Raw genomic sequence first — 13,844 nt, 5'->3', positions numbered from 1 at the left:
TAATCATTTTACAGTGATTATATTTCCTTACCTCTTATATCCCAATCCATATGGGTTATATAACTGGAAGCTCCCTTGCAGATTCCAACCCTTTTACTGCTCATTACATTGTAGATATCTACAAAACTATCGTATGATCCTACAGCTAAGTATTTTCCAGCACCTGTAATGCAATTATAAGGGGGTAAGTATTTTCATATCATTTTCAGTATTCTACTGGTAGTGCCCTCAGCATATACCAACATTTGGACCACCTTACCTAGAATCATTTCTGTTTTAACAATAGCAACATAACAGAGTTGTTGGAAAAGATGTTGGAGGTCTTGTAACTTAACCCACTGTTCAAGCAGGAGACCCTATAACATTTCAGACAAATGTCTGTCCAATCTCTTCTTAAAAACGTCCAGTGATAGAGCACCCATAACTTCTGGGGGCAAGCTGTTCCACTGATTAATTGTTCTCACTGTCAAGAAATTTCTCCTTAGTTCTAGGTTGCTTCTCTCTTTGATAAGTTTCCAACCATTACTTCTTGTCTGGCCCTCAGGTGCTTTGGAGAATAGATTGACCCTCTTCTTTCTGTATCAGCCCTTCAAATATTAGAAGACTGCTAACAAGTCACATCAAAACAGAAAACTTCTGTTTTCCTTAATTTATTTCTATTACTTCCAAAATATCACAACTACTTCTAGTAAGAAAGATGTCTGTATAGATGATTTCCATTTCACAATCATTTCAGAAGCTAAAAATAGTGAGAATGTTACATTCAGTCTTGGGTAACTGATCAAAGGAAAAAATTAAAATTAATTAAAATGTCATTTCAATCATATTATGGGTAGAAAATTAATATGCCTGTTTTTTCAGTACAACTCTTCACGTACTACATAAAAGTCAATGTAATTCTAGGTTGAGAAAAAAGAGCTCTTCATAACTGGTACAGACACAATACTTAGTTAAATAGACTTGTGATCTGTTTTAGCATGCTCCAGTGGGTATGCAACACTAACAGTATGGGCTCACCTCAGATGTTTCCTCCTAAAGGTTTGAACCTTGAGATTTCTAAGGTTTTTTACTAGGTTTTACGGTATGTACATCTTCATCCTTGCAGAATGCAGTCTGCTACTGTAGTGAAACGCAGTCTTATAAACGTTCATTTCAATTCTTCTGAACATAAAGCACTATTATTATCAGGTGTCATCTGATCTGAAACCAATGACTTACCAGGAGAAAACCGTATTTCTGAAATAGCATCTTTCCTGTGATGAAAAGAAACGAGATCTTCCAGAGTATCTGAATTTACCATTAAGAAACTGCCATCATTAAGACCTACTGCCAATGCCTTTCCATCAGGTGAGAAAGAGCAACATCTTCCCCCTGTGAAAAGAAAAAGACATGCTGCATACCTGCCGATTCTGATCTCCAGCCCCACACCATCCTGAATGGTGGTCACACTTTGACTTCTTTCTATCTCTGCTGTTATTCAGTCTTCATCCTCTTACCTTTTCCCAGCATCGCCTCACTTCAAATTCCATTGCCCCATTATTCCATTCCTGTAATAATTACACTCACCTAATCCTTCCCATCATCTGTCCCACAACCCTCCTCCATGCACCTCCAATATCCGCTCCCCTCATTCATTTTTTTCCACTCACCATCAGAACTTTTACATGCTTCCATCTCCTTATGCTGCAAGGCCTCCAGCCCACTTTCTGACCATTATACCTCAAGAACTCAGCAAACTCAGATCTCCTCTCCTTTTCCCAGGGTATAGCAGTGATACAGATCTCCCTTACAAAACACATCAAAACTTTCCTCACTCCCTAGACCGAAGGATCAACATGTCATTCAGATGTCTTCTTGTCTAATTGTGACTCTAATACCTCATTGCCAAACATGCTATCTTATCTAGTCGCTGTATGAGAGGTTTATCAATAAAAACATCCCACCAGTTATTCTGGAATTTGATTGCTTAATTTATTTCATTGTATTGCAAAAACATAGAAATATTTCTTCCAAAAATCTAAACATTGCAAGGGGAAAAATACCTAAAATTGACCTCTTCACAAATGGATTTTCATGCAACATTGAATGAAGCCCTCATTTGGTGACTCCTTCATTTAGCAAACATTCACTTATGATGATGCAAAAGTAAACTTTGTGAGAAGTCCTTGCATTCATGACCTTTTCATAATGTAAGTATGATCTAAAATAAGATCTAAAGTAAGATCATAAGCTCAGTCATATTTTCACTTAGCAATTGTTTCACTTAATGACCAAATTGCTGGTCCTAAATGTGGTTACCTGTATCCCAGCAAATCCCATCCTTATCTCTATGCCCAATATTTCTTACCCACAAAGACTCTAGGAGGACATAGTGTATAGTAAAATGAGTTAACATATTCCACAAGCAGTTAGTGAGTAAATTTGCTTTGTAAGTTACCCTGATAGCTCTAGTAAAATTATCAACATATCTTGGTGGTTCATTCACTCTAACAATCTGATTCCATTTTTAAAATTCAAATTAATTTTTGTTTTTTAATACTTTACAAATTGTTTTATTGTCACTTAATTGGAATCTTGGTAAAATTCAAAGATGTGGGTAAGACTGGAAAAGGAAACCAAAGTAATCTTACCCTTCTTCAGTTTTCGAACAGCTAGCATGCAGTGGCTTGGTGAAAGATCCCATATTCTTAAGGTTTTGTCTTCGCTTACAGTGGCACAAATAGGTAAATGAGGATGAGAGGCTAAACCCCAAACATCTCCTTCCATATGACCCTGTAAAAACAAATTTTCCTCTGCAAGTTAACAGCTGATAGTGATGCACTTCAGCGGTGGGATTCAAATATGTGAACAACCGGTTCTCTTGTGTGGATGCCGCTTCCGGAAGTCTATTCTGGGCTTGGGCAACAAAAAATTAGCTAACGGTTCTGCCGAAGTGGTGCAAACTGGCTGAATCCACCACTGATACACTTATAACATGGACCTTTGGAAAAGATCATTGAACATCTTGGGAATATTTCAGCATGTTATATAGACATTCTGATAAAATAGCTACCCTAGTCAGTTTGGCCAATCACAAAACATCCACTTAGTAAAAGGAAAACTAATAAGATTCCTCCTTTTTATTCCCGCTATTTCCCAAATGTTTTTTAAAAATTTTTTGGGTAGAATTGCATTTGTCAAACAAGGCACTGGGCTGCAAGTATCTCTAATTTTATTTTCTAAGTACACCATTGGGATATTTCTTGGAGTGAGAAGTAGTTGAGATTGGAGCCTAGCTATGTAACACACCTATTTATTTTTTATTATATCAACATGAAAAAAAAAATCAAATGAAGCAAGTAGTTTGGCATCTGTGATCAGAAACACTGTGCCCAAATACCATATCTGGGGTAAAGGATCTTAAGACATCACAAACCCACTTCTTTCCCATCCTCAATATATAATTTTCTTTCTTTTGCTAAGATAATGCATGAAGGGAAAAGCAAGACATGGTTGATCCTGCCAGTGCAATTTTCAATGAGACTCTCTAGTATTCAGTAGCTGATGTTATATGGATTTGGGTACCATTAGATTCTTATTGTATTACCTGGGGGTTCTTTGGGTGGGGTGTTTGTTTGACCTTATGCCTGCTGACCAGAGCCACAAATGGCAAAATGGATGGATGTATAAATTGATTAAAAACAGCATTTAACTGGAGACATAATAAGATAATGCTTATTTAGAAGACATGTTTTTACAATGTCCTGTATTTACCAAGTTTTGATAGTAATGGATTATATAAATAAGATTATGCAACAAAGGCTAAAATTTTCAAAGGATCATATTCTCTTACAGTACATGGAATTGGACAACTGGACAACATAAATGAATTTTCCATGTCCCCTTAATATTGCCAAAAGACTCATATTGTAGAATTAAAAAGATAAATTTACCGGTATGTCCATTTTCACTCAATGGACTGACTGCCATCTATAGATTTGTCTATAAATGTAGATTTTTATATGGACACATATAATGAAATATGAGACTCATTTATACAGAACACAGATAATACAGATTTAAAAAATTTATACAGATTAAAAAAAAGATAGCTCTGTAAATGTATCAGAAATATATTCAACTTGAGTAATATTTGCAGTAGACAACTACAGTATATATGGAATTATAACTGTTTATTGTTATAATGACATATGGGATTCTTTTTTGTCACAGCACTTTTTATGTGTTTTTTATGTCTTTGACAATGTATGTATCACTATCACTATTATTTTTTAAAAAATAATAGTAATAATAGTGAATTGCAGTGAATTATTTCTAATTCACTGCAATTTTACTTCACTATTTTAACATTCCAAAACTTACACTATTAAATAAGAGATGTTTTTAATATTTACCTGAACTAGTAAAGTTATTGGTCCACTTTTATCAACTTCCAATATTTCACCATTCTTTGTTCCAACTAAAATATGACCATGTCCTAATGATATGGCACGGATAGAAGGATTATCTTCTAAAAGAAGACCTAAATGGGTAAAAGAAAATAAAGAATTCTATTTGAACAATCATTATATAAATAAAACCAATTTATTATTGGAACATTGTATTATGTTTCCTAAAGTTTAACATAATCTTTGCTTAAAAAATACATTTTTTCTTATTTATCTTTGATAATCCAATGCTTATTTATTGTGAATTGATCTAATTGAACTCACTGGGACATATTTATGCAGACATGCATAGCACAATTGCATGATTGTTTCTACGTACCACAACAGATTTAACAAGAAGGACATGCTCTTGAGTCTCTTCCATCATCAAACAATGCCCTCTTATTGGAGCTGGGAGTCATGGCTTCTCTGTGGCTGTGCCTAGCCTGAGCAACATCAATCCACCAGAGAGAGCTGAATGCTGACCTTATTATCCTTTCGTAAAGTTGTGAACTGAGCTTTTTTGTTTTAAGCCACAACTCAAAACTTGTACTGGTTGTGTTGTAAGATTGTGTTTCCTCAGGCATTTGGATCAGGAAGTTAGGTGAGCTATGCTGGTGATGTTGCTTTTTGTTTGGGGGTGTTACTGTTTTAACCAGGGCATCATATGCTGGTCCATAATCCACAAAAGAAATATATCTATCTAGCCCACAAAGAACAGGAAGAAAGCAACCTTCTGTTTGGCTGCTTTTATGAGTGCTTGCCATCTCTTCGGGTAGCCATTTTGCCAATGAGTTCACCAGCCACCTGGCATTGGTAGAGCAAGAAGTCCCCCCTCTGGTGCAGCTGAGTGCAAGCTGAGGTAAAGAAGGTGGAAGAAATGACAATGACAGCATGGCTTCTGCCCCCTATGTGGGAGAAGACTGCTGTAGAGATAACTTATACAAGATATTCAGAGATAATTTTGAAGAAGAAATGCAAGAACTGTTATAAAAAAGTAAATGATAATTTGATCCTGAGAATGAAGTGGGCTTGAGAAAGAGAATCAAAATAAACTCATCTTGCTTCTCCTTGGTATAAAAGTGGACTGAGGGATACTCCGGCAGGCTTTCAAGATTCTCTTATTAGGACTTTTGGTTTTGCACGGTAGCAACCACTCGTGGGCTTGCAGATTCTCCGCACCCCCACGGCTAATTTCACCCTGCCAGGGGACCCTAAATGGGTCTAAATCATCCTGGAGAGGCGGCGAAGAAAGAAGGGTGTCCCAGCGACTCTGGAACGACAGCAGCCTTTCCATTCGACAGGAGAAAAGCTGACGGTACTTTATCGACCAGCCCAAGCTACTTGCAACTGAAGTCCAAAAGTACTAATCAGCACAACTGTGAACAGCGTGTTTGAAACTGGGTGAGAAATTTGATCTCTTTTTTATTCTATATTTAATTTCCTGGAAAAGATCCCCAAAAAGCAAAATATCTCCAAAACGGAAGGAGGGGGATTTCCACCCCACCCTTATACTAATGGAAGCGGGGAATTAATCTTTTTATGGAGGATCAAAATATATTAAAGTGAAATAAATATATAATCTGAAATTTAAAACTTAAATCTGGATAAATTTAATATTGTTGAATGATTAAGACTCTCATTCTAAAGACAACTATTCATTTAGGAAATTGAAAAACAAATAGATGCTGACACCTAGTGGTGGATGAAGACTATGACAGCTATGACTTTCATATAAAAAGGTAAAGGTAAAGGTTCCCCTGCCCATGTGTGCTAGTTGTTTCCAACTCTAGGGGCCGGTGCTCATCTCCGTTTCAAAGCCGAAGAGCCAGTGCTTGTCCGAGGACGTCTCCATGGTCATGTGGCCAGCATGACTAGATGCCAAAGGCGCATGGAACACTGTTACCTTCCCACCGTAGTGGTCCCTATTTTTCTACTTGCATTTTTACGTGCTTTCGAACTGCTAGGTTGGCAGAAGCTGGGACAAGTAACAGGCACTCACTCTGCTTTGTGGCACTCGGGATTCGACCCGCCAAACTGCCAATCTTCTGATCGACAAGCTCAGCGTCCTAACCCACTGAGCCACCACGTCCCTTGGCAAAACCTGGGAAAAGCTAACCTGTGTTTGTGACCTTCAAAGCTTTAACAACAAAAAACAGCTGTGACAAAAAAGGATAATAATCTGGGCTGTAGACAAAGAGAGAATTATAAATTTCAAAAAAAATCTTTTTTGAACTATTTGGAGTACAAATATCTTTTTAACCAGGACTCTAAAGCTATTTGCAGAGAAAAGGAAAGAAGAGAAAAATTCAAATTCTTGGCCATTATGGATCAGAGATATGTAGAAAGAACATATCAAGAAAACATAAATACTCCACAGGAGCAGATATATAGTATACTGCAACTAATGCAAACAACAATGATTTTAAACCACAAAGAAATTCTAAATAATATAAATAATATAAATCAATCTATTCCCAAGTTAATTCTACAACAAAAAAATTCCCAGAAAACAACAGAGAAGGAGCAGATAAAACAGATAAGTGGATACAAAATTGAGAATAGAGACTTAAAGATGGAACTTAACAAAACAAGGAAACATGATTTAATACTAGTGGAAAAAAATTCACAAGAATTGGAAAAAACAACTTATCCCTTAAGACTACAAAATAAATCTAAGGACAAGGAAACAGATTGGATAAAATGGACTGTAGAGATGTCAGGAACATCGGAGAGAAAGGAAATGATAAGACAAGCAGAAAGAAAGAAAAAGAAAAAGATTTTCAACAAACATGGAAAGGCAGAAGCCCCATACAAAGACATTTTACCTGATTTACTTTTTATATCTATGGTAAAAATTCTGAACATATGGAAAGACCTTTCGACTCAGCAAAACACATTGATCAAGAAAGATACTGGGTAAAGGCAAAAGTCTAAAGTGGAAATCAAGAAAATAGATGATGGGACCTACTAGAGAGAATAATTAAAAAAGAAACATTTGTTTGAATATGGTTAAAGAAATAGAAAAGATTTGGATTATATATATAATAAATAATTCCGTGCTTTCACAGTCTTCAAAAATTTTCAGCTAATCAGTTCACAAAAAGACTATTGTTTTAAAATAGTAGGAAATAAGTTTGCATTATAGTAATCTAAGGAAACATCAAATTACCTTTGGATCCTGGGGCTAATGCAGTTCGTTTGATGGCATATGTTTTCAGACACCGTTCAAAACTGTCATCCCAAAGAGCAACAATTCCATCTTTTGCTCCAGTTACAAATCCCTAAAGACCAAGAGAAATAGAATATAAAACATATTCCATATGTCTTGATTGTAAACCACATTGAGAAGTTATTTATATGTTATACTCATTCATATTTTATTCCATTGCCACAACCTTGAGTAATATTTCTAGAGCTGTTTATTAATGCTATATTCAAGTTCCTATATTTATGGCATCTATATTCACAAATTTGTGTTTCTATGGCACAGATTGCAAACTTTATCATATTAAAATTTTGTTGCTTCATGCTACATTAACCTTGAATGATGGTGACACAGTTACACAGTGAGCATCATCTAAGCAGGATGGTTTGTGACCTTTGTTGCATTTGTGTGTGCGAGGCTACTTGTGCTAAAAATATTATTGTGCTTATAGTGAATTCCCTTGCGTTCAAAGAAAAGTGCATCTAGTGATGGAGAAAAGACTAAAAGTACTAAGAAAGGGATGACTTTGAATGAGAAAGGGTGGATTCTAAAGAGATTGCTTGGTTTTTTTTCTCCCCCACCCACAGCATACAAATTATTTAAATGAGGAGGGGGAGAAAAAAATGAAAAAAGGAGTCTCTTTATGCAATCTCTCCCATTTTCCACCCTCCCCCCCTTGCAGAGTGGAGAGATTGGAGAAAAAGAGATTACAAGAGACTAAGACTAAGGAAAAATACAACGAAGAATACCCTGGCTGCTTGTGTAGTGTAATATGTGCACTGTTGGTTAGATTCATAACCATACTTTTTGAGTTAAGGAGGAAAAAGATGAAAAATAGTGGGTTCGCCAAATCCTTTAGTCATGTCTAATCCAACTTCTGGGCTTGAATGCAATAAAATCAATTTATATTCAATGATAAGTTACTCACTTTTTCTAATGCATGCATACTGAACAATGGGCCATCATGTGCTTTTACTGTTTTGACGAGGAAAATATCTCTCCATATACACACATCTCCAGTTGCAGTTCCAGAGAATGTCATTTCTTCTGTCCAGCCATAAACTGCACACATCATTGTATCAATTTTTCCCACTGGACCCACATAACCTTTTTTCCCAATTAGTCCACCTCCTTAAATTCAAATAAAACCAAATTATATTTGACCTTGATCATGTGTTTCTAAACGAACACAGAAAGTTTTAAAGCTAAAACACAACAATGACTTCCATTTTTTTTATTAATTACAATGAATAATTTGTACTTTCAATTACGAAACCTTAGACTACATACAGAATTTAATATTAAACCATAAAAAGCATACAATACAACATCAAAACAAGTTTGACTGTATATATGTGTGTATGTATGTGTGTATATATATAAAATCTTCCAGTGAAACCGGTCTAATAGAACACCTTGGTCTACTGCTATAATCTATCTATCTATCTATCTATCTATCTATCTATCTATCTATCTATCTATCTATCTATCTATCTATCTACCTACCTACCTATGAAACAAAATAAAAACAAAACAAAAATAGAGGGATGTATTGATACAATTATTTAAAAATGTTGTATCAGTATCTGTTTCAAGAGAGAAATGGGAGATTATATATTTCAGTTGTATATTGAGTCAAGTGTCATCTGTTACCCTCACTTTCTCAAAAGCAAATTATATTAAAAAGCTAAACTTACAATTTATTATGCAGTTTAGCTTCATTTATTCTCACACCCCAGTAAACTAGTGTCATATAAAAGAGGAAAATAAAATATGATTGAAGTAACTTGATAATTATTCAAAGTAATTTTAAAAACTTTGCCTTACCCGCTCTTCGCCAGAATTTTATATGTTTAATTCCAGCTGTAATTAGTTTATCAGGCATAAAGGGGTTAATTTTAACAACAAAGATCTTGTCTTTACTCCCCCTAAAAGAAATTTAAAAATATTTTCACTTTCATGTGGGACAATATTTTCTCTATACAATAAAGCTTTGACAAAACTATATCTTCAACAATTACTTATATTCAAATAGCAATTTTGTTTTAAGATTAGTAGATGACTTGTCTATTTATCTTTTAAAGTTAGAATTTGACATTCTCATTCTGGAAAGACAAAATAAAAATATAGTTTTTTTGCATAATTATCTCCAATATAAATTTTTTCTTGCTATGGTATAATATCTTCATATACCTTTTTCACATCTCTTTATTATTTTGGTCCCTAATTCTTCAGGATATTTCCTAATATACTGGTCATAAGGTTTGTTAAAAAGATGAAGGTAATTATCTCATTTTGAAGTTTTGATCAGAATTCTGCAAGAGCCAAAATACGTTGTTGGTCTCTGTGACTTTATGTATGGACAAGGGACAGAAATGTCACTGGTTGTGCTTTTGGATGATCTTTGGCAAGGGCAGAAAGGGGGTTGGGCATCCCTCCTTTCCTGCTTGACCTCTTGGCAGCTCCCAATACCATCAGCTCACTCCGACAATACTCAATTAAATACTGGTCTAAGACTATGCCATCTTTGGTACTTGATGGATTGGCACCGCCCAACAAAGATCCACTGTGCAATCTGGGGGCCTAACAGTTTGCAGGTCTGACAGGGCCCTTCTAAGAGCAGGTGACAGTCACAGCTAGGAGGACCTTTGCAAACCTTTGAGTTGTGCACCAGTTGTGCCTATTTCTAGATCGGGAGACTCTGCTCACAGTCACTCATGCCCTGATCATCTCCAGATTGGACTATTGAAATGCACTCTATATGGGCCTGCGTATATACAGTATCTGGAATTTTCAACTGGTGCAGAATGCTGAGGTGTGGGCAGTTTTGTATATTCCCAGAATAACACATATCACACCTCTGCTCTGCAAGCTGCAATGCCTGCAACTTTCCTTCTGTACTCAATTCAAGATGCTGATTTTATCTTTTAAAGTCCTCCCTGGCATAAGACTAGGTTATCTGAGGGATCATTTCTCTCCGACGGCATTATCCATCTCATGAGATCTGCCATTTGCAAGAGTCTTACATTTCATGGGTCCCAGGAGGGAGTCCTTCTTATAGAACATTCTCCCTACCACCACCACCCAAAATCACTTCCATATTAATTTGATAAATAAATAAAAATGATATAACCAACCCTAATTACTCAACTGTTCTCTCAAAAATAGCTTGCTTCCCCCTCCCCTTTTCCCCCTTCTCTTTCAGTATTTGAAGGATGGATACATATACCGGTAATAAGACAGGAGTTCTTCCAAGCTTATTGAGAAAGTAAAAGAGTAGTTCCCTCCTCGTTAAAGAGTTATTAAAATATTAAACTTGACTACTTCTCTCAGTGTTGTCCCCATGTCTTTTAAATACAGTTGATGAGATGCATGCATTCAATATATATGGAATTAAAAACACAGACCACAAATTTAATTAAGAAGCCGTTTTATCTGCAGGAGGCAGATTCTGAATCCAGACCTTAAAATTCATTGTTCACATTCTAGGCTTTGTTCACATCAACATGCATAACATATTTTTTAAAAGACTGAAAACATCTTCCATCTTTTTAAAATAATCCTAATTGCAGTAAACTGTGATTTATGCACCTTAATCAGCAAATTAAAATTACAGATCTTCAAAATCTCTGATCAACATACTAATGATTAATCATAATGGGCTGTACTACCTTCCTTTTATCTTATTCAATTTTTACAAGTGGATGTAGTGTACATGTAAGGCCTGGGAATATAAACACAATAAAGAAGATTGGATATACTTTGTACAATTCACCCACATCCATAGTAAGACATTTACCAGTCCACTGCACATTAGGTATCAATAAAAACAACACCAGAAATGTCCTGCTTTTTACTAAGATTTCAATATAATCATAACAAATGATTATAGTAAAACAGTTGGATGACTTTTTTACCTTACTGCTGAAAGCTTATCTCCTTTTCTCCAATCCCAAAGAATAACAGTGTGATTGTCATCTATTCCAACTGAAGCTAAACGTTTGCCATCAGCTATAAAACAAAGTATAAATCATTGTTTTATAAACAGCAATACTTACAAATTATGGCAATAAATACGGGGGGGGGGGTATTCTGAATATCTAAACTCTATCACATATTTGTATATCAGCAGTAACTGTTTCCATTGCTATTCGACTCCAAATATGCACTTTTATTTTGAAGAATGCATCACATAATAACTGATGAAATTTAAATGCAGGCACTTTGATGCCAAAATTTGGAAGCAATATCTGTGATTCTTACTTTAAAGAGACAGTTTAGAAATGTAATGATTTCTCTAATTCAGTCATATGCCCGTTTTCAAAAGATATACTTTTTCAAACTAATTAATTTTTAAAATGTTTTTTTTCAATAGTAGTAAAGTATATGATAGAAATGATGCTTTTGTTGCATTTCAATGTTTTTTCATAAAATTTGGGTCAAGCTATTATGCTAATTAGCTTATTTTCAAAATTTAATCAACTTAAGACCAATGCTATTATCTGCTCCAATTACTTTCTATGCAGGCAGCTGTCTCCACTTGATGGTTAGAGATTCCCCTCCTTTGGCCATCAAACATCCACATTTTAGGAAGAGATGGGCCTCATACGGATAGGAAATGAGAAACTGAATTAATTTCATTATATTGTTGCTGAACAGAATCCAATCCCAATGACTACAGAGATACAAAAGACAGCTTTCTAATAATATACCGTACCTCCTTCATCACCATCAAATACACATCTGCCCATAGTATTAACAAAATAAATCACATTTATGTAATCTACAGTTTCACAAAAATATGATAACCATACATACCTGAAAAGTCAACAGCACAAACACCATATTGGTGATAGCCCTTTAATACCGACAGTGGTTTGATTGTTTCTGTATCCCAAATATGGGTTGAGCAATCCCGGCCAACCTTATATAAGAGATTGAACGCATATACTTACACATGCAATTATACAGTCAACTTTAAAAGCCCAAAGTATATAATAGAAACTGTACTAATTTCCTAGTTTTTCTATTATACCTAGTTCCTAACCATGCCATCCATTCATATTATAGTATTTTACTCCTATTTTCATGTCCTTCAGGAAACTTGCAAAACTTGGCTGCACAAAAAGGCCTTTTGAATCTGATTAATATGGAGCCATAACTCTGGCATTAATGTTTGCATTCTATATTCTTATGATTATTTTTACTTTATAATGTGTTTAATTTGTCAATACCTCTACATTCTCTAGAGTCCATTTGGAATAAGGAAATAGATAAATTCTGCAAATAAGTAAGTAAATGATAACTTAGCAAAAGCAGCATTGCTTTTTCTTGGGATGATTCTGTCTGTTATTGTAATGACTGTTGGAGAATTTAGAAAATAAACTTTGTAAGGTATATTATGTTACTTAAAACAACCACTAAATTAACAATTTCTAACAATTGTTTAGAAAACAGAAATTACTTCATAGGCATCCAGACCAAGATATTATTAAAATTATGACACTTTCAGGATGTAATGATGCAAATGGCATTGTTATATAAGAACATCACAACATATGATGCCACAACATAAACTGCATCATTTACATCAGGATCAAGATGTACTGTAGATGTCATCTTTTACATCCTTTGATCCAGCCACTGCCATCTATGCAATGGATTCAACCCATTGGTTCTAATCAAGCGTGGGTGCATCAATGTATTTTATGAAGTTCTGTGTATCCGGCTGCTTTAGTATTTTTCATGCAATGGAGATGCTCCCACACATACACAGAACATTTCCCTTTGCAGGAAAAATATGTTTCTGATTTCCAGACACTCCTATTCTTATATAGCCCAAGAATCATCCAAGAAAGTCATATATATTATTTTTTCCTTATGTAGCATAACAAGCCCAAACACATTTTCTATAGTAGAAGAATATTGACAGGAATATTAAATATCTTTTATAGACTGACTAAACTGAAATAACAACTCTAGATCTCTAGTTCCTCTATACATCTTACCTGGCCTGTGGCCACATAGTCCTTTAGAGGGTGAATAGCAAGGCATAGGATATCATCATCATGACCCAAATAAAAGCGCTGTGTGTTTTGCTGCCGATTGTATACTATACCCACTGCTGCAACATGGTACACAATTTCTCCAGTCTGAGTGTAAAATAAATTACTCCGACAGTCATAACCTCTGTAACTAATAAAACAACA

General features: G+C 35.1%; 1 protein-coding gene across 2 annotated transcripts in view; it reads right to left on the bottom strand.

Moving 5' to 3' along the window:
- Positions 1-13,844, bottom strand: part of EML5 (EMAP like 5) — a gene marked incomplete at its 5' end in the record, with an annotated part of 87,365 nt that overhangs the window by 37,166 nt on the left and 36,355 nt on the right. For both annotated transcript variants that reach the window (XM_081312779.1, XM_081312780.1), the window contains 10 exons: positions 32-163; positions 1,219-1,371; positions 2,631-2,772; positions 4,395-4,522; positions 7,600-7,711; positions 8,564-8,766; positions 9,463-9,563; positions 11,553-11,646; positions 12,454-12,559; positions 13,644-13,830. In XM_081312779.1, coding sequence (XP_081168905.1) covers positions 32-163; positions 1,219-1,371; positions 2,631-2,772; positions 4,395-4,522; positions 7,600-7,711; positions 8,564-8,766; positions 9,463-9,563; positions 11,553-11,646; positions 12,454-12,559; positions 13,644-13,830 — 1,358 coding nt within the window. The remainder of the gene's footprint in view (positions 1-31; positions 164-1,218; positions 1,372-2,630; positions 2,773-4,394; positions 4,523-7,599; positions 7,712-8,563; positions 8,767-9,462; positions 9,564-11,552; positions 11,647-12,453; positions 12,560-13,643; positions 13,831-13,844) is intronic.

Source organism: Vipera berus (genome assembly GCF_964194415.1).
Source record: "Vipera berus genome assembly, chromosome: 1".
In the NCBI taxonomy this organism is placed as follows: domain Eukaryota; kingdom Metazoa; phylum Chordata; class Lepidosauria; order Squamata; family Viperidae; genus Vipera; species Vipera berus.
Note: the sequence above shows the minus strand (reverse complement) of the source record. Positions and strands in the feature narration are given on the sequence as shown.